The sequence below is a fragment of the Calonectris borealis genome, chromosome 3 (genome assembly GCF_964195595.1).
Source record: "Calonectris borealis chromosome 3, bCalBor7.hap1.2, whole genome shotgun sequence".
NCBI classification, from domain to species: domain Eukaryota; kingdom Metazoa; phylum Chordata; class Aves; order Procellariiformes; family Procellariidae; genus Calonectris; species Calonectris borealis.
Genome location: NC_134314.1, coordinates 93,887,199 through 93,908,501, shown reverse-complemented (window position 1 = coordinate 93,908,501; position 21,303 = coordinate 93,887,199). Strand labels below are relative to the sequence as shown.

The window sequence follows — 21,303 nt, the reverse complement described above, 5'->3', positions numbered from 1 at the left end:
CCTTCAGAAAATTTGCAACAGCCTTCCACGGGCTCAGTGCGATGGTACTGGAGTTAAGTCAATGGCGGCTAAGCCCACAGTAGCTAAGGGATACGATGAGGGCCATAAAGTCCGGGATGGCATTTGGGGCCCTCAATTCTAACCACCTGACTGCAGTCCTCCCTTCACAGCTAATTAGGGGAGAAGGTGCTGAAGCAACAGTAGGTAGACTTACAAGAAAGCACATAAAGTCGAGGGCTAGGACGGTGGGCACCCCACCGAAGGGCAGCCCCTGCAGCACAGTGCTGCGGATGCGAGCACTGTAGCAGTAGTCCTTGGTGCTGTTGTTGCATGTGGAGGCTTTGCAGGTGGCCCCTGCTGAGCCCAGGGTGGCGATCACGTAGGGAAGCATCTCTACAGCTTCATCGTCTTCCCTGGGGAAAGGAGAGAAAGGCCTGGTTAGATGCACACCAGCTGGACGACAGCATAGCCCTGTTGGAGTCAGGGGCCAACCTTGCCTGCTATATCAGGCTCCTCTGCGCTATAGGATTTCCCTGGGAACCAGTGTCCAGGGACAAGGTCATCTGGAGAAGCCTGCTGAGTTTGGGGGGTGCTGGAAGAGCCTGGGTGCTTCAGCAGCTGTGGTCCCACAACGCACAGTCCCAGAGCTCCCTTCTTTGCTCCCCAAGTCTCACGCCATTTAAGTGCACCCCTTTCTCACGGACGACTGCTCTTCTTGAGGACGCGGTGTCTCAGCCCCTTCCCCTCAGCAGGGAGAACGCTGAGGTACAGGAAAGAACTAAAGGGTGGGGTGGTGGGGACATGAAGTCACATCTGGATGATGGAAACAAACTGCTACAGGGCAGTTGCTGCATCATGATCCCACAATTTCCTTTGCCTGGCTGCGTGCCATTGGCTTTATTAGGCTGAATCACCACCTCCACTCACTGCAGGCCTCAGCCCCAGCTCCCAGGGCACCCATCAGGGGCTGGTTACACCCCCTGCTTGTTTTCTTTCCTTCCGCTGACTTGGATGCATTTAGATGCAACCACACAGAGGGCAGAGAGGGGGCTTAGGCTCTATTATTTAGCTGGTCAAATATTTTATTTATTTCAGTGCCCTCCCCGAATTGCTACAAGACCCGCAGCAGGGCTCGGGCTAGCATCACTGCAGGATCACTGCTTGGACATGGGGAGATCTTCCTCTTGTGCAGAGCAGCTCCATGGGAAACACAGAGAAGACCATGCTAGCAATGGATAAATGCAAATTGAGCATCACCGGCACGGTCTAGAAACGACAAATCGACAGCAGAAACACAACCGCTTTGTGGAACAGGGGAGAGAAAACCCCATCAACTGCAGAAGGAAGCAGCGATAACAGACAGGAAGATCCACCCAGGCTGCCGATCCCTGAACCACCCCTCTTATCCAGCACCCACCAACCTCCCCAATCCTTCACTACCAGCACATACCATGCAGAAAGGCTGGCTGGCACAGCTTCACTTCTGGGCAACGCTCAGGGGCTCTTTACCCAAGCCCAGAAATGCCATCCTGGTGGGCTGGGCAAAAGAGCTGTCACTCGCCCAAAGCACGAGAAAGCCACCACCACTGCCCTGTGCTGGCTTCAGCCTCTTCTCCCAGAGATGCCCCCTGCCACCATCCCTGCCCTTCTAGCTCCGTGTTGGATGGTGACACTAGCGGAGAGGGCGCAGGGCTCTTCCTTCCAGCTCACGGGTATATCCTGGCAATCTCCCACCTGGCTGCAGAGATTTATCAGCATCACAGCACAACGCTGGCTGGATAATGACCACCAAACCGCTCGCTGCGGTGTCCTAGAGAGCTCAGCTTCAGAGTGATCCCTCCTGGCTCACCTGGTACGGATGCACAGCTGCAAACCAGCTGAAACACCGATGACAAAGGGCAGCACAATGAGCAAAAACCCAGCTGGGTACAGGCATTGAGGGGGGTCAGCCAAATTGGAAAAGCCACCAAGCAGCCTGTTAAGAGATATTCACAGGTACAAAGCTGGAGCAGGGCTGCCGGGAGCAGAAAAAGGGAGTGGAAAAGCAGGAAAAGAAAGCCAAGCCATGAGATCACAGTTGGGAACCAAGTGGGGAGCCAGGCAGGATAATTCACCCTGGCTGAATTAATGAGAGACTCGGAAGCTCCAGGGGAGGGATGGGAAGAAATGATGGGATGAGACTCACCAAAGGAAAGTCACACGCTTTGGAGCATGAATGGTTATACCCCTCTGTTTCTACCTCCGAAGTGCCAGCCTAGATGGACTCACTGCAAAGAGAAATACCTCTCATTCCTCTTTTTGGGAATCTCGTAAACTTTAAGGTTGTAAATGGTATCTTGCAACAACGAGTTCCAGATGTTGAGTAAAAGACTATGACCCCACTGCAACTCCACAGTCTTCAGTTCTTGCACAGTGAGAAAAGGCAAAGAATAAAAGTCTCTGCTTTTTCTAGACCTACTAAGCTCACTACTGTTAAGTGCCCTCTCCTTCCTATAACACAAGGTGTCTTCCAGCTCTAACCACTCTCACCGCACATCCCCAATATATCCTCTCTTTTGACCCTATGGAAAGGTGACCAGAACCGCATACAATATCCTGGATAGGGAAATGACCTTGACTGCCAGAACAGCATCCTGATGCTCTCAGCATCTCTCCTTACGCTACTGCTCGTGCAGCTGAGCATGATTTACTTCTCCGATGGCATCTTTGCGTATTGAGGAAAAGCATCTCTGTAACCAGCCTGCAATGTTGCTGCCCTGAGTAGATACGGAAATTTAGAAGCTAGCCACGCCCCAGAAAAAAATCATTCCTTCCAATACACCCGGCTGCACGCTTCTCAGTACCCACTTTCTCATCGCCTCACACCACTTCGCTTCATGTGGTGTCACTTTGGAGTCGCTTCATCTTGACAAATCTGAACGACTCCAGGGTATCGGCATAGCTTGCTGGGTACCTTGCTGCACATTGTCTTTTCTGGGTCATTAATATCGAAGGACCTCATCCCTCTGCTCTTGTCACACTGAAATTCCTCATTCACTCCTAGGCTTTGTTTGTGGACCCTCGGCCAGTTTTTGATCCAGGACTCTATATCTCCTCCAGCGGACAGTTTTCTTAGCAGTCTTTTGTGAGGAGTTTCAGAGGTTTTCTGAACATCCAAGCAAGTTACACAAGCTGGCCGAATATTACCTACTATTTTATCGAAGTACTGAAAGACTTGCAACAGATCAGGGAAGTATGATTTTCCTCTGCAGAGACCGAACTGTTTACCTCATTCCTGCATGTTTTATGGCCCCATTTTCCGGTCGTCTTTCTAAAAGAAATGAGGCTCATATGCTCACATTGCCTACGACCCTATCATAATCATTATTTATACAAACCATTATGTGTTCAAGACAAACTTTGCAAGCCTATGGGTAATTTAAACCACATTTCACAGAGACAGGTCCCAGAGATGTATTTTTTTTCCTGAAGCCTAAAGGATGGACTGGAAGGGACTGGAGATAAACCTTCCTAGCCTCTCCAGTAACCCAGCCAGAACACCCACTAATAGAAAAGCTGTGGCATATGCTCAAGGCTTACACTGCCTTTTCATTAACCCAGCCAGGCGGCACAGTGGCAGTCAGCACCATCCTTAGGTATGCAACCTCCCACCCGGTTGGTAAGCACAAGAAGGGGCTCCCCATGGAGACAGAGGTGCTTCAGGTGTGTGGGAAGGCTGGGAAAGCTTGCAGGGATGTCTGGAGCACTTCTGCCCTTCCAGCTCCCCCAGCTGCAGGCACGCCCGGCAGCAGGCTAGAGGCGACCTGCTGCCATATCACTTCAGTCAAACCCACCAAGGTGCCCAGCTTCTTCTGGGGTTACAACACGAATTAGGCAACTAAGAAAAAACTTGGTGACCGTCTCTGCAGGCTCGATCAACAATGCCTACCTAGTATCCTTCATCCAAAGACCTTTTCCAGGAGCCTATCGGCTGAGCAGGAGGCTGGCTGGTCTTGCCAGACACAACGCAACCCGTGGGCCTGGCAATATCTCTGTGGCCTCACGCTCGGTTTGCACCTTGGTCTCAGACGGCCGCTGCAGGGGACCCTCTGTCCCCGCCCTCAGTCAGGCAGGGCACGCTGCGACGTGTCCCGTGCTGCAAGGTGGTCCTGGAGGCAGCCGACGTTGGCTGCAGTGTTTTAAGCAAGGCACAGGCGGGGAGGAAAGGCGGCGCTCGCAGCGAGCACAGCCTTGCGGCACAGCAGCGTACTTCCCAATTATGAAAGGAAATCCCCTCTGGCAGCGCAGAAGGGGACTTCTCCAGCAACAACTGCCCCCCTCCCCAAATACACCTGATGCCCCGCCTCCACCCAAGGAAGAGATGGTTTTGCAAAGCTTTCTGTTCAGGTCCCACTGCCTGCCTCTGGGGAAGGACCCTGGGTGCCTCTTTACACCTATGCTGCCACCGCAGGTAAGAGAGCCCCTGTGACCACACAGGCTGTGCTGTACCAGGATGCGGTTAAAGGTGCCTTTCCTGGTCCCTCTTTCCCCTCGAGGGCTGTAGGACAGGGCAAGCTTGGCTCCGCCTGGGCTGAGATGCTAACATCAGCACGAACTCCTGCGCATCAGGAGAGCCAAGGCGCAGAGAGTTGGTGGGAAGCTGTTGCGAGGGCTGGGGCGGTGGGAACCAGCCCAAGGTGTCAAAGCCCTTTCCTGACCGTGAGCACGGCTTCCCACCACAGCACACAGCGGATCCAAGGAGGCAATAACAGCAGGACATCAGACCAGGTCCCATGCAAGCCCCGGAGCTTCCCCTCCTGCACTCTGTGCATTTAATGCTTGGCTTCCTCAAAACAGCAAGGACAGCACAGAAAGACTTGCCAAAAGACATTTTCGGCTCTTATTCAGCAATACTGGACTCCATCCCCTTCTCTATAAGGAGCGGAAAGGAGGGAGGGAGGAATAGCAGTCCCTCTGCTTCCCCCATCCCCAGAGAAGCCTGCTCCCTGCCCCACACCGCAGCCTCTACGTCCCCAGGAGGACTGGCGTGTCCACACTGCCCCATGTTTCTACCCCCACGTGTCAGGAGCAGAGACATCCCGCTTCCTAGCTGAAGTCCCTAAAGCACATCCCACCGGGCGCTGCAGTGCACGCAGCCCCCAGCCCAGCTCCCGCCTGCTAAGCCCTGTGCAAACGCAGTCCTGGGAACCGCCACTCTCGAGGGCTTAGCAGACCCAGCAGGGCAGGGGCTCTCCTCCTCCTCCTTGCCTTTGTCCTTGGCCTGCAGGTCAGCACAGCTCGCTGGGTTCTCCTCTCGGATGAGCACCCACGTAGGAGCCAAGCAAGCCTCCATGTTCCCATCTGTCCATTGCAAAGGAAAAGAGGGAAGAAGGTGGCATGAGGCTGGGAAAGCCAGGATGACATGCCTTGGCCCTTCCATGTCTGTGTGGCAGCCTGCAGAGCGTGCATCAGGATGCTCACGGAGTCATCCCGCAGTCTGGGCAGGAGGTGACACCTGGCAGAGGCCCGAGGGGCTCTTGCAGGGCAGGGGACCAGGAGGCGCCCATTGAGGAGGCTGCCTGCCCCACGCTGAACTCTGTCACAGCACGGCGTGGCCAGGGCACGCAATAAAAATAGCGCTGCAGGCCCTCCCAAATGGAGCATTTCCCATTCTCCTCGCCAGCTCACCCTGGAGTCTCCGCCCCTCATGCCCAGCACTCGCATCCTCTGCCAAACCCCTGGCACCAGGAGGAAAGAAGAAAGAGAGAGCACTTTGCTGGGACTCAGGCAGGAGTGATGCAGAAGCTGGACAGCCGGCTTACAGGCAGACAGATGCACAGACATGGGCAAGTGTCTAGCTGTGTTCTTCCAGCCACATCGCTGATGTCAGCCAGACATGAGAAGATGTCCTGAGAAATGCTTGCAGAAAAATATAAATCAATAAAACATATGCCTGCACTTGCAGCCAGAACGACGTAAGCACACAAGCTACGTTCATTTGTTTTCTCACCGGTAAATGTTAATAACCCCATCTGTAATTAGAACAGCAAAATTGTGCTCCGGTAGAGATGCATTTGTTTATGGAAATGTGGCAGTCTCAAAACAAGTTGGAGGCACAGAGACAGGCAGCCAGATACCAGCAGGTCTGGGGTTAGGATACTAGAGATTTCCAGATTAAAAAAAAAAAAAAAAAAAAAACACACAACAACAAAAATTTGCTAAATCTCTAGGTCATGATGTTCAGGGAGGTGAGGTGCGTTTTGGTTCCTGGCCCCAGAGGGTGCTGGGGGCATGGCCTGCACCTAGCAGACCTGTTCCTCTGGGGTCCCCTTGGTCTCCCAAGCACCATAGGTGATACACGCCGTGACGCCAGGGACCTGAGCCCAGAGGACGTGCCACCCTGAGCCCCTGGCTGCCAGGGCAGCACAGACCTGCCTGCATGGGGCACTCAGAGACCCTCATGCAGCAGCTGACATCCAAGGTTGAGGGAGCCTTTTCACCCCCCAAATAGCCACCTAGGTTACCTGCACCTCGACAGCGAAGCCTAGCAGAGCTCTGTGCAAACCGCTTGCAGCCACGAACAGACCACAGGAAGAAGAGTCCAACTCTTGGCATGCAAGCAGGGAAAAGCCTCAGGAGAAACGGGGAGAAGGGGGCTTGCAAATTAGCTGAAAGCCTTTCCCAGAGTATGGCAGCAAAGAAAAGGGGTAAATAGCACTCTTGCTGCAGACAGAGAAGTAGAAAAGCTGCCCTGCACCATGCTTCAGACCTGGCATGGGGCTTTCGGGCAGCTGAGGGCCAGAGAAGTGCTGACGCGCCAGGTGCAGCAAGGAGGAACGCGATCCGCAGGCCAAGGGAAAAAGCATCAAGAAGCAAATGTGCTACCAGTGCATTTCAAACAAGCTTGGGCAAGGCACCGATGAGCATACAACAGGGATCAGTCCTGTATCACCAGGAAGGAGGAGGGCCTGCCAAGGCCCTGCATCTCTCTGCCTCCTCTCCATCTCCTCCAGTCAACACACAAAGCTCCCTGCATGCTTCATCATCTGTATGAGCTAGCCAAGCAGACACCGGGCCTCCAAAGCTTTGATCTGGCAGGCTCGGCTTCTTCAAAGCAAAAACTAAGTGCACGCTTGCCCTGGGTCCAAAGTCCTTCCAGCTGGCTTTGCATCAGGCCACAAACACCTACCAGCAAAGGGCATCACACCTTTTTTTGTGTATCAGCTCCCAGCCCCGGTGTCGGCAGGTACTGTCACCGCCACAGCCAGCCCCTGGCCCCACGCTGCTCGGAGCAGCGCCTTGCGGCAGCTTACGTACTGCTGGCTGTGTAGATCCCGCTGCTCGGGAAGCCCTGGTCCTGCTCCCAGCACAGCTGTAAGCACAGCTTACCACACAGGTGTCTCGTCTGCACTGGGACGGTGCCTGGCAGGGATGGAAGTAGACTGTAATAGCGGGCAGCCTTTGGATCCTTGAGAAACCCGGGTGTGATTTTCTCCTAAAGGCAACCGAGACCTACAGAGATCACTTCATGAGCAAAACGGGAAGGAAGCATGGCTTCCCCACCCAAAAGGAGGAGGGGAACTCCTCCCGACATTCTGTCCTGAACCTGCTAGGGGGGATCCTGAAGGGAGACAGATGTTTTGGAGATCCCTGGATACTTCCTGGGGCTCAGTACTGGGCTGCTCCTTCATTTCAAAGGCGTGAAACAGGGTTGTTTGAAGAACTCCCTTCCCTGGGAAAAAACACCCCACAAGCTGGGGAATCTCAGCATCAGGGAAATCTTCAAGTTTCCGGTGAAACCAAGCTATTTTATTTCCACAACTTCATTTTGACAGTCCTCCATTGGCCAGGCCACATAACACTTCTTTCTTGGAGGTTATTTTCTCATCCATGATTTTCAGTACGGAGAAGAGCTTTTGGGCACTAACTTCCATGAATGTCAGGGAACCTGTCCATTTCACGACTCCGTCTCTTCCAAGATCACCCAGGACAGTCAATCACAAAACCTTGCCTTTGAATATCAGCAAAACCCTTCATGCTACCTTTGTCCACTGGAAACTGTCTGCATTGCCAAGCGATACAGATTTAGCTCCAGACAGCTAAGTCTTTTTTATGCCTCGTTTTTACAGGAACTCCCTCCAATCTGCTGGTAGCGCTTTCAAGTCGTATGGTGCCCTGAACATAAGATACCGTGCCAAGAGGGGCTGTACCACAGCTCGAAACCCTGGTACGCTGTGGTTCATGCTCCTCTCATCTCAGCTGGCTAATCTGTCCTCAGCCTAAAGGCTCTTTGGTCTCTCTGGCTCTGCGTTTTGCTCCCACGTCGCATCTTGCTGTCCTCCTGCCTCAGTTTTCACATCCCTTTGGACTGGGTGCTCCTGGGCAAGGGGTGTCTCTCCCTGACTGGCCATCAGGGAAAGGCTGATGGTGACCCCTTCCCCTCCAGGAAGGTTTGGTGGAACAGCGGCACCCGTGCAACACCGTGCTGCGGCTCTGCTGCCAAGAAGGCAGCTGGACTGCCTCCATCTGGCGACAAGGAACTAACACAGCCACGGCACCTGGCATTTTTCCACCACTAAGGAGAGGTCCCCATCCCCATCTTGTTTGCCTCCTGACACACACTATGGAGTCTGGACGCCACATGGGCGCCCCCAGGGTCCTATCCACGTGTCCTACCCTAATCCACAGCAAGGGTCCAGCTCCTCCTCTGCCGTCAAGAGGAAGCCCAAACCTATCCAACAGTTCTCCACATCAATCAGATCTCAGCCTGCACGGCAGTCACAGCCAACCTGATTTGCATTAAATTTTGAGTGTTAGATTTCATGAGTCACCGAATCAAACACTTTAGTTCCAAATATATCTACCTGTCACTTTCCCTTCAAGCTCCTGGGCTGTAAATCTACCAGAGAGAAATCAAGTTTGTCTGCCAGCTTGTACTTTGTAGTCTATAAAGAAATACCGCTCACTGTTTGGCTTCCCTTGTTTCCTGTAGGCATATGCTGAGAGCGATACAGCAAACGCAACATAAATAAGTTGAGTGGTGAGACTGACGAGGCGCTGGACTTCACGCTGTATATTCTGCAGAGCAGTGGCCATATGGCAAACAAGCCCTGGTTGGGAGTAAGTCCCAGAAAACAGGGCTTCCTCACCTATCACCCAACACCCCAGCAGTAGCAACTGTACCAATTCCCAATGGACATTTTCTAAACCCAAGGATGGAGACTCCACCATCTCTCAGTGGTTTTCAGCTGCTGGTTTATGGATCCCAGTAGCATATGGGCTGTTCCTCAGGGGTTGCTTCTTGGTTATCTCCTGCATGTCTATTATCAGCGCTTGCACATGGTCTGCACCTTCCTTGCAACATATCTGTGGGCCTGCCCCAGGTTGGCTCTCCCATACTTCATTTTTTAGGTGAGAGTGATTATTCATACAGGATCTTTACTGCACAAATACCACTTTGGCTTTCGAGCACCGTTAAGGAGAGCTGTTCAGGTGCATGACATCTGGCTTGGCTGAAACATGGACCAATCTCCTGGTGATCCCTTATTTACTCTGAATTTTTCCATGTTCCCCTCCATTTCTTAAGTGACCAAATGCTATCTTGTTCGTTTTGCACGGGTACACATTTTTAGCAGGAGCTTTGCACCTCTCCCAGCTCTCATCCCTTTTTCCTTTGTAAGCTCACCTCATCTTAGAGCTTCTTGTTTATCTCTGATCTTAATCCTCTTGTGCATAGGCGAGTATTAACATACTTGCCTTCCCTCATGCCCCATATCTGTCCCCTACCAGTCGTCACAGACTGGGTATTCTCATCTGCACCCAGCTTTTCCTCTTGAGTGAGGCATATATGTATCTCTCTGATAAAACCAGGTTTTTGAGCTAGTCTCTCAAGGTCACATTGACTGTTTCCTCCTCCTCACTTCTGCATGACAGGAGTCTACCTCCTTGCAGCACAGTGCTCAAAGGCACAGGAATTTTGTCTACTGGGCATGGTTACAATTGCTTACCTACACAGTGAGATCAGCACTTCCCACCAAGGAAACCCTTGGTGATGCGAGTTACCAAGCAATGGCAAAGAGCATCTCTCAGAGTTGTCGAAGCCGCCTCTCAGGGCTCCACAGCTGGCTCCTCACCAGGGGCTGGTAGGATACCCTACTGCGTCAGCCCTAGGAGCATCCCTGCTCCTTATCCATGCAAGCTGCTCACTCAGAGGTTATTGGGGGTAAGCTTCTCTCTTGCCTGGTCCTCCTGCCCTAAGCACTGACAACACCACACTCAGCATGCACAGGGTTGGGGCATTATGTCTCTTGGATGGTACTTCAGAAAGCTTCATGTCCCTGCTTTTAGCAAGTGCTCCACAGGGACACGGGAAAATTGAAACCCTGCATCAATTCAGGAATGGTGGCAAAGCAGGTGCATGGGCTGCTAAGAGCAGCATCCCTGGAGATAACACTTAGCAGCACACAGAAAAACCCTCCTTCACATCAGAAGGTGAGGAAGCTTGGCACTAGCAGGGAAGGCCCCACCAGCTTGGCTCTCTCATCCAGCAGGAAATACACGGGATGTAAAACCGGGAAGCCTAGAGGGAAACCCCTTCCCTTGTAGGCAAGCAGCCAGGATGCTGCATGACCTCCAGCAGGAGCAGCCTCTCAGTGTTGCTCCTACAACAACAGGACCATCTATCCAAACCCTGGCACCTGCACCCTTCCTATAACAAATAAAGGCTGATCCTTTTCAAAGGTCCTTAAGCAGACTGCAGCTCCAAGTGTTTGCATTTTGCAGGCTGGGGATGTTCTCGCCCTTTCCTCACCTTCCTTACAGCACTCCCAGGGTAGTGCTTGCCTTGCAGGGTTGGTCTACAAAGGACCCACAGAACAGGCAAGCAACAAAGGTCAACGTAATCACAGCCCTGCAGCAGGCAGAATTGAGCTCTCTTTACGACTCCATGCTGAGGAGAGATTCGGCAGACGCAGCAGGAGGAGGAAAGAAGTCAATTGTTCCTCAACAACAGCAGACATCAGCAAAGGGCTCTCACAGCAAGAGGTCTGGATGCCGCCAGCAAGCAGAACATCTAGGAACCAGCATTCTGCATCTGCTGGGGAAATGGTGACAGGAGTCAGAACTCTGGCAACAGCAGCACACCACTATGCACAGGGCTGGCACAGCACCCAGTATGACCAAGAGCAGCAGGGCAACCTTGGCCACAAGGATGTCCAAACTGGGACACTGACGCTGGAAAAACCTTAAGGCTTTACGGCCTTATGCACTCTGTCCCAGCAGCTACTGAACTCCAGCAAGGGAGATAGAGGCTGTGAGACACCAATTTTGAGCTCCTGCTGGGCACTGAATAAATAACAAAGGTCACAGCAGAGCGAGATGGACATTAAACACAGCCTTGAGACTGTCCTTGTCCCCAAGCCCTCATCTATGCTACAGAGAGAGAACTGCTGGACCTCACTTGGCATATCAGTGCCCAAAGATGTCCCAATTGCTCTTCTGCAGGATGTTTGCTCTGATGCTGCCAGAGGGATCTAATCTAGAGGCAGCTCCCCAAGAACCTTTACCTGCTGGGAAGAATGAGTTTTCAGGGCAGCTCTGCCTGCCTTCGACTGCCGGGGCTGGGGTCTGCAGGCAGTTGTCACTCGCACGTACCAGGTTGGGGACGCCGGGCTCTCAGCCAGCCACCAGCACTTGAGAGATGCTGACCGGGCTCTTCTTTTCAATGGCCTCTCTCCACCCCATGGGGCTTGGCAAGAGGAGCTGGGCCTGGCTTGGGAACACAGGGAACAAAGTGCCAGTCGGGCACTGGGCACAGAGACAACGGCATCCAGCCGAGACCAGGAACACCGAAGTGGTACTTCAAGGCAAGCAGCCCGGCTCCCAGACCCGCAGATAAAGGTGTGCGAGATAAAGTGGCTGCTTGGACTGGGAGGAGGGCATTGAATTCTCGGCAAGACGCAGCAGTGCAAGTCTCGTGTCATCCGCACTCTATCTCAATGTTAGGACAAACAAAGAAACAGTACTTTAACTGGCAAAGCCGCTCTGAGTCACTGTTTATCCATGGAGCACAGCTCCACAAGAGCAAATATCAAGCCTATGAAAGTCCACTAAAGACTTGGCAGTTGGTAACCTGGGCTCCTCTTGCCCGCAGACCCAGCTGAAGCCAGGGTGCTCACACCTACTAAGACAACTGAAATCCTGACTTGACATGAAGGAGACGGCTTGGAGGTCACCCCAGAAGAAATGTGGAGCACACCAAATGCTGTGCACCAAGGGCCACTGAAGGTGACGTCAGGAAGGGCCCTTCTGCCCAGACGGACCAGCATCACACAGAAGAACTAAGACTGGATACCTGTCAGCCCCCTCAGGCATGCCTGCCAGGTGGCCACAGCATCTCCTGGGCTCTGCTCCTCCAGGCTGTGGCATTGAAAGGAAAACAGCAGCGGGTGCTTTCCACAGGCTTGAGTCTGGAGAACACCCAGGAACAGCTAAGCATCACGGCCTGGAGCTGATGTAAGGCAGCCTGCGCACCTGGAGGCTGCTTTCCATGGAAAGCATCACCCTAAACACAGTGAAAATCAGTGGGGAACTGCCTGATTGGAGCTGCAGCAGCAGCCCCGAGAGGGACCACGCTCAGAACTGCGCTGCTCCCATCCCACAGCCTCTGCTGCCAGGCTAAGCCCTTCAGCCTTGATCCTTATATGTCAGTGGGAGCCAAGACCCATCGCTTATTCTGGCCATGTTTGCCAAGACCACCTCTCCCTCCCAAAGAGATCACCTCCTCCACTCCCTCGTACTCTGTGCTTCCACAGACAACTTCTAATGCCGAAAGAAAACAGCGTGACGGCACTGATGGCTGGGGTCCAGGTGCCCCAAGCCTGGGGGGAATCTCATCTCTGACCTTGTATCTCCATCCTTGCGTGAAGCCTTGAAGTTTGAAGGTCACCCTGCATCCACAACCCTAACCGTCCCCTGGACACGGGTACCAGCACACAGCACAACACTGGCAGGATGCACCAAGGCGCGCCATAGGTTTCCACCAAAAAAATCACACTCCTGGGTGTTCCCCTTGCATGGAACAGGCATTTGGCTGTATGGACCGATGTGAAGTGCAGCATCACAGAGGTGGGCAGGAGGGGCAGTACACCCAAATAAAAAGGAGCCAGTGGACCCCAAAGACAATCAGGGTACCTTCAGACAACAAAACTGTTCTTTGCTGGTTCACATGCTAGAGAGGGTGAACATGCTGTTCCATACCCCATTTCTGGATCAGGAAAACATACCACATGTATTGCATGAAAAGAAAAATCACTTGTTAAAGCAGTGGCTGAGGCCTCTAATACAACGTGACAGAACAGCAAGCAGTTCCTCCAGAATTTTCCTTATAGGCGTGAAGCTTGCCTGGCCTTCCCAAACACATCACAGGAGCGGAAGTATAAAAACAATTAGTAGATTATGGCATTCTGAGATTAATTACTAATTAATAACCCAGATGAGGTTACTGCTTAGTATTTCTCGCAACACAAATCTAGCTTTGGCAGCTGTATGGGCTAATGCTTGTTAAGATATTTCTCCAAGGATCTTCATGCAAAAGAAATCACCCCTGCTCAGGAAAGCTCCTAAGTACACACTTATCTTGCAACGCTCTCACTGAAGTCATCGCAACTTAAGTACATTGCTAAATTAAAGTGTTTACCTAAAAAGGGACAGACTGGAGCACTGTGCTCTGCTTCAAGCACCAGATATTTTCCAAGACCATTCTCTGAACTCCGGCTATGTGCACCCGTTATCAACCCAGCCCCATTGAGCGTCTCAGGGTAGAGGCAGCAAAGATCAAGTAGCTTAACCAGAATTTTTCTTTGACAATGAGAGATAGATTCCTGCAGTACACTTCATAGTGACTGGTTAAATAAATGATCCTAGACCAGAAAGCTTTCTTCTCTTCATGGGTAAATGGTTCTGGCAGGCTTGAGAGGCATGCTATTCCTCCTGATTCTGCTTCCAAATTTCATTACTTCTGCTTCTGGCTGCTCCTCCAAAAAATACTGCTCCCCCTTCTCAGCATGGGGACTGAAGATCCCTTGCTGTCGGGAGACATCTCACCTGCCTCCGCTCTCCTTAAGCTAAGCTCTGTACACCTGGCATCTTTCCAAGCACACCCTGCCAGCCTCTGACTGTTTCCACGGCTGATGTTTCTCTGTGTGGTCAGCATCTTTCTAGCCATATTGCGCCTCAATGTCCCAAGCACGGATATGGCCAGAGCCAGAGGAAGAATGGTACTGCGGTCTCCTTGCTCTGCAGCACAACTCCTTTGCGTTCATAGCCTGAGAGGCCAAAGAGATCTCTTTCAGTCACATTATGGCCAATTATCTAAACCCCTATACCCTGTCATCCTGGCTTGTCCTCTGGCTTCCCATTTCCTTCCGGCACAGCTGCCTCCCATGGTGTCCAAACCATCCGCAGCAGGAAGGGAAAGCAAGCTTTTTTTAATTTCTAAATAAACACAGTAGTTTGACAAGTGCCAACTGTTATATGGTGAACTTCAGTTTTCCCATTTAAATCAACAAACATTCAAACATCCTAGTTGTCCCATTTTTACATAGTGGGACACACCTGAACCTTGTTGCCAGACTTGCTAATGATCATCAGCATTAGTGTCAGGGCTTGCCTGGCTCTTGGCAAACACTAGCATACAACCAACACGGCTTTTGCGTCTCTCTCTCTGTTATGGAGTATTTTGAAAAGGTTTCCTGCACTAAAGCACTCAAATACCTCAGAGTTTCCCCAAGCAGCTGTATGATCTAGGGGCTCCTGCACTCCCACCAGGACAGGCGACCTACAGATGCCAAGGGCAGAGACGAACTCCATTACCGCATGATGGAGAAGAGGCTTCCTAACATTTGCTTTACAGATCATGGTGTGGAAAGACATATGCTACACGCTAGAGATAAGGCAGGAGCCTCTTCCAGGACATTTTGCTTTTTATCAACGGAGAAAGCACAGCCACATTGTCTTATCTCACATGCTGGTCAGGCTCTTTCCTGGGACGCCTTTTGCCTAGCTCTTCCAACGCATCCCAATCAGCTCAGAGGAGCCAGCCTGATGCTTCGCAGGAAAGCACTAAACAGCATTAGGTTTACATGGCTTAAAACACAACCTGGCCAATGCAGAGTAAGGCTGGACAACGCTGCTTATTTGAGTAGTGGACCTCCACTCCTCAAACTGCGAGAGCATTCAGATTCAGTTTGCGCTTTGCAAGCCACCACTGCCCCCCCGAGAGGCCCCCAGGCAAGCCCAGCTGCTCCTTCCCCCAGTCATCCCCCCATTTGATGGGAGGAAGGCTGCAGAGTCAGCGGTCCCCTGCCTAAGCATCACCCTAGCAGCAGGTGCATCCCAGGCACACCAGCTCACAGCTCCTCCCTCAATCACAGCTGCCTGGGGTGGGGACATCCCCTCTCCACCCTAGGCTGCTGCCGGGGCTGGGAGCACACCTCCCAGGCCAGCCTCCGGAGGGAAAAGTGCCCGGCTGTCCCCAGAGCAAACCTGGAAGCTGTGCTTAGTTCCTCCAGGACCTGAAATAGGAAAGTACAGGGATGCAGGAGGGCAGCACCTCCTCCAGCTTCTCCTCCTGGGCGGCCAGTCCCGCTGCTGCCTCCCTGCCCGCTTGTTTACGCTCGAGGCCTGCCACGGCAATCCTGCCACAGCCCCGTAAGCAAGCAGGGGGGCTGGAATTTCACCCCTGGCACCCTGCCCTCTGCTTACGCCACCCAACCAGCATCCTGGTCAAAGCCTCTGAGGAATTCCCGCGTATGGAAATCAGGCCTCTGCCGGGGCTGTGGTGCCAGCCACAGGCATGGCTGCTGGGGACCAACTGCTGGGTCTGGTGGCAGCGGGACACATCCTATCGGGTCAATGCTGGGACCTCTGAGGATCAGCTCTGCTGCAGGGAGCTCTGCTGGGCTCCACATCACGCACACACCCGAGGGCTGACTCATTTACTGCAGCTCATCAGAAATCCACAGCCCCAGCACCGCTTTAGGGTTAACACTCGCTCTCCAAGTGGCACAGGCATAGGGATGCGCGCGTGTGTGACCAGGTAGCAATCAAAGAGAGATCCCTCGCTTTGTGCCTTCTACCTAGCACCCCGGTGGGCACTGCCCCGGGGAATCATCTGCTCATTTTCAGAGTCTCGGCCAGATGCTGGCCACATACCTTCTCCTAAGTCAGGGAGCATTTGAACAGGAGGAAGCTGACAGCAACCCTGCCCCAAGTTTTCCCCACTACTGCCAGCTGCAGTATCTTTGTCCCTCCATGAAACACCTGCAGCCCCTCCGGGATAACTGTAGCCCAACACAGCCATTTGCATCTGTGCTAGCTTTGGCTGGGATAGAGTTAACTTTCTTCATAGTAGCTCGTATGGGGCTATGTTTTGGATTTGTGCTGGAAACAGTGTTGATAACACAGGTATGTTTTCGTTACTGCTGAGCAGTGCTCACACAGAGCCAAGGCCGTTTCTGCTTCTCACCCCACCCCACCAGCGAGTGGGCTGGGGGTCCAGCTGACCCCAACTGACCAAAGGGATATCCCACACCATATGACATCATGCTCATATAAAGCTGGGGGAAGAAGGAAGGGGGAGACGTTCAGAATGATGGCGTTTGTCTTCCCAAGTAACGGTCACGCGTGATGGAGCCCTGCTTTCCTGGGGATGGCTGAACACCTGCCTGCCGATGGGAAGTAGTGAATGAATTCCTTGTTTTGCTTTGCTTGCGTGCGTGGCTTTGGCTTTACTTATTAAACTGTCTTTATCTCAGCCCATGAATTTTCTCACTTCTACCCTTCCGACTCTCTCCCTGATCCCACCAGGGGGGAGTGAGTGAGCAGCTGTGTGGTGCTTAGTTGCTGGCTGGGGTTAAACCACGACAGCATCTCACTCCTTCCTCTCAAATCCTACCTGCTTTCAAGTCTCCTCTCCAATACCCCCATCCACGTGTTGGCAGGGGTGGGAGGCTGTGGATGGCTTCCCAGGGCCAGAGCTGGCGCTCAGGCAGCTTCCCCCCAGCCATGCCCACAGCAGCCCCTTCATGAGGGGTCACCAGTGCCTCCACACGCCTGCCAGCTGAGCTCACAGCTTCCAGACCCAGGTCCCACTACGCCTGTGCTCACCAGCAGAGAAAACTCCTCCCAATATAGCATCAGTTGCCTATTTATAACACGCTGTTTACCAACACCAAGCGCTCTCTCTCGTTGGAAGCGGAGGATGAGATGAGTCAAGGGAGCATGAGCAAGGGACCTTTCTCCTGTCATGGGAAGATGAGGGGACCGTGGGAGGGTTACTTAGGGCTGGGTGCTGCAGCATGGCTGATTACCCACAGCTCCCTCACCAATGCAAGCGGACTTGAGGGCACGCTCAGCATTTTTTTTTTTTTTTTTTTTACATCAGACCATTTTTACATCAGACCATTAAGCTCTGGGAAGCTCTTTCTGTGAAAGGGTGAGATTAGATCCAGCACATAGGAGTGAGCCAGCATCCCCTTGCAGCCTGCTCCAGGCTCGGGAAGCACCAAGTGCCAGCAGGTGTTGAAAAATAGATTTAACATAAGGTCTCCAAAAGCCTCCTGACAGCTCCTGGGACCATCTTCCAGCAGCTCAATGAAGGGCTGCTGGTTGCTACAATGCTTTGACAGGCCTTCTTCGGGCAATGCCCATCTCCAGGGGGAACCACAACCCTGTCAGTGGGCAGTCCTCTGGCATGCGGGTGGGAAGGCAGCCCCCACCGCTCACCCTCGCCCAGCCTCCCCTCTGGACAGTCACTCTGTTATTGCATTTGCTCAGCGTCCCTGGGAAGAGTTAGATTTGGGGGGCTGTACAAAGCAAGGACATCCGACTGCTGAGGCACTAATGACACCAGCCTTCAGCAGTGGGCAGAGACAAGCTATGGATCTCAAAGTGGGGTTGGGCGGGAAAGGGTTTACAACCCCAGGCTCCCATGACAGTCTATCATGTTCGGGATACTACCCAGGAATATGCTCCTGAGCAACACAAGGCAAGAAATCAGTACCTCCTAGGGCTCCTTAAATTTTGAACACTTTCTCCGGTGTCCAAGCTATACCCCCTCCTGGGTGGCTGGAAACAGACCCCGCGTGATGTTACTGAACTGCACACCCATATGGTGGCAGATCAGAGTCTTGAAGCCCATCCAGGTGAAACAACCGGTGCCAGCCCCTGGCTCCTCCCAGAGCCATCACCGCATTTTCCATTCCTCCCTCCTGGCTGCACCCAGCCGTCTCCTGATGCCAGGCTCATTTTTAGAGCCTCATATTTTCCTCTCCATCTTCGAGAAAGTTATTGCTTTCCTGCCCTCAAATAGCCAACACCTCTTCCACCCTACTAAACTGGTAATGGACCTCCTGGCTCCGTTCCCCTCTGTCATTTCCCGGATCCATCTCCTACACCATTGCACTTACCAGCCCCAAACAGGCTGGCGAGGATGCGCATTACATTAAGAGGCTGGATCAATTTCTGAGTTTTTAACCTTTCCTAATAGGCACAGAGAGGGTCGTCTTGGGGGCTTCACCAGAAAGCCTCAGTTGGGGCTTGGTGCGTGTTCAGCCAAGGCTTGGAGTCCAGAGGTGTACCTGGAGCACACCGCCTTAGCGGCAGGAGCACCGGACACCATCACACATAAGGCCCATGAACTGCTGGTCAACTGGACAATGAATTTTGGCTATAAGCCATCCACTCAGCTCGCCCTCATGTGCCATCCTTTCGGCACAGCTTCTCCCCACCAACAAGCCACAGGCTCAGTGGGCGTGCAGGCTCCATGGGCCACCAGAGGCAGATGCACCAGCAGCGCTGCCCATGCCCAAGGTGATCCTTCGCTCTCTTCATCCTCCTGGCTCACCCTGGTACCCGCTGTTGGGCCACCACTCTCTGCCAGCTTCCCACTTGTCCACATGGCAGCTCCCGGCCATCCCCACCAGCGGCCCACCCGCTCCTCCCGTCACCGACTCACCCGCCCCTGGCACTGACTCACTCCCCGCTGCTCACGACCACGCATCCAGCTCGCCTCCGGCATCCCCGCCGCCCCGAGTCACAGGGTGAGGCGTCAGCGCTCTGTTTTAGAGTGGCAGTGAAGCAGCATGGACCCGCGACACAGGACAGCCTGGCTCTGCTCTGCATCCCATCCCGACTGGCTGCATGATCGCAGGCATGCTGCTGATACGCCCCGTGCCTCTGCTTCTGTCCATCAGAATCGCATACAACCCCTCCCAGGGAGATCACATAGTTAATTCATGGGCATTAGTAAGACACTCCACTTTCCAGATTAGATGTACCAGCAGCACACAAGTATTTCTTGCTGCTTGCATCCCCACCTATAGTCAGCTGAAATCCCTGTTGAGTTACTAGGAGTGAAGGGTACGTCCTGGAGCTATGGTCCTCTCCTCCCATGGGTAAGGTCTGGGGAAGCGTCAGGGGCCTGTCACTGCCCTGACGGCTGAGGCTTTTGGATTTACCCCTCTCCTGGATGAGCAACACCTGTCCTGTCCCTGCTTGAGAGCACCACCAGCCACAGGATTAAAACCAAAGATGTTTTTGGATGGTTTCCCAGCTGCTTGCTGGGGTATCTGCAAGAGCACAAGCTTCACACAGCCTCCGCCAGCTCAGGTCAGCTCCGAGCAGCCAGGGAGATGCCCAGGTGGGCAGCAGTGCACCTTACGAAGTTTTGCCACTGCTAGTTTAATCTTCCATCCAAGGTCAGCGCTTAGACTCTCCAGGACCAGGTACGCTCCCTGCCCTCAAGGGAGGGGGCAGTGGCACCGAGCAGCTAGTTTGTCTCAAGGAGTGTGAAAGAAGGAATAAAACGCTCCCCATCCACCCATGGCCTGAGTCAGCCCCTGCCAGCCCCGGCACAGCCTCTTCTGTCTGCAGGCAGCGTCCACCTTTGGGTACCTGCGAGGAGCAGCGGTGCTGTGGGGTGCTCTGCTCAGTGCCCTGATGGCTACTGTTCCCCATCCACGGGCTCTTCATTCTGCGCCTCGCATGGCTCCTACACGTCACCTCCTGCTGTCTGCCACTTGTCTCCACCGTCGCCTTTTCTCCTTTAGTTCTTCCCTCCCTGGAGAGGACTTCAGGTTTACGTCAATCCCCAGCCCTAGGAGGGGATCCCAACAGAGACAGCACATATGCCTGACTGCTTTCTGTGGTGTGCTGCTCTTCTCCCCCAGCATCCACAGTCACTGGATTAAGAGCATAGAAACTGCATCTCGGCTATTCCCTTTGCTACCTATTTCGGTGCCGCAGCGCTGGGGAAGGAGCAGGAGGTTCCCCCTCCGGCACGGCAGGCAGCAGCGTGCACCAGCAGGGCCTCCTCCTGGACCTTCTCGCCTGCTGGGTCACCGAGGGATGGGGCAGAAGTTCCTGTCCCATCATCCCCAACACACATGCCTTAAGAAGCAGCAGCAGTAGATAAAAAAAAACCAAAACCAACAAAAACCCCAAACCACCCCCTGCAGCATTTGAGTCTCAAACCCTCATTGATCCTGAAATCCACCTGGCACGAGGCTTCTGCAGGCAAAGCAGGGTACTAAAACACACACACCTCTAAGCGGGGAGGCAGAACAGGAATAACAAGGCAGCCGAGGGTAGGAGGAGAGGGTGTTGCCCCAGAGCTCTGCTTGGAGCCTCCAGAGCCAGCTCTGCAAGGAGGGGTTGGTAGGAAGGGCGGGCTTCGCAATCAGTAACGCGTTGCAAGTCAAGGGATACTCTGAAATGCTGGGGTGGGCTGGGAGGCAATTAGAGGTTGATCAGGATGATTGACAGGCTGAAAACAGCCAGGGGGAAGGGAGGGGAGCAGAGGGAAGAGCAGGCAGGCACGCTTGCTGTGGGCCAGACAGGCTCACCCCCCTGCAGTAGCTTTTTAGGACTAGGCTGGGAGTTTCCAGCCCATGCACTCATTTGTCGACAACACACAGCTCCACCTGCACCACTGCTTGCACGGGCTGGAGTCTACCTTCACTAAATGGGTTTAAAAATCCCTTTTCTTCCTCCAAGAAATGCAGTGCAAACAGGAGACAGAGCATACGTGCTGCAGTCCAAATAGCAAAGCCCCCTCTCCCCAAGCTGTCCAAAACCCGCTTTGTTCTCTATTTACCAGCCACGCACTTCCAGCACTGCTTTCCAACCCATACATCAGTCACTCCCAGATATTTTGAAAACAGGCTCATTAAAACTGCACACCTCCTCTACTTTGATTGCCCCATCCCTTCTCTCCCCTAGATTTCTGAGCTCCAACTAGAGGTGCTATTTGATCTTTCACACCCA

At 53.3% G+C, this 21,303-nt stretch overlaps 1 protein-coding gene across 1 annotated transcript in view; it reads right to left on the bottom strand.

Annotated features, from left to right (window-relative positions):
* The window catches only part of TMEM63B (transmembrane protein 63B), a 49,269-nt gene that overhangs the window by 18,834 nt on the left and 9,132 nt on the right, over positions 1 to 21,303 (bottom strand). Inside the window, exon 2 of the mRNA XM_075146758.1 lies at positions 215 to 413. Coding sequence (XP_075002859.1) covers positions 215 to 391 — 177 coding nt within the window. The 5' untranslated portion in view covers positions 392 to 413. The remainder of the gene's footprint in view (positions 1 to 214; positions 414 to 21,303) is intronic.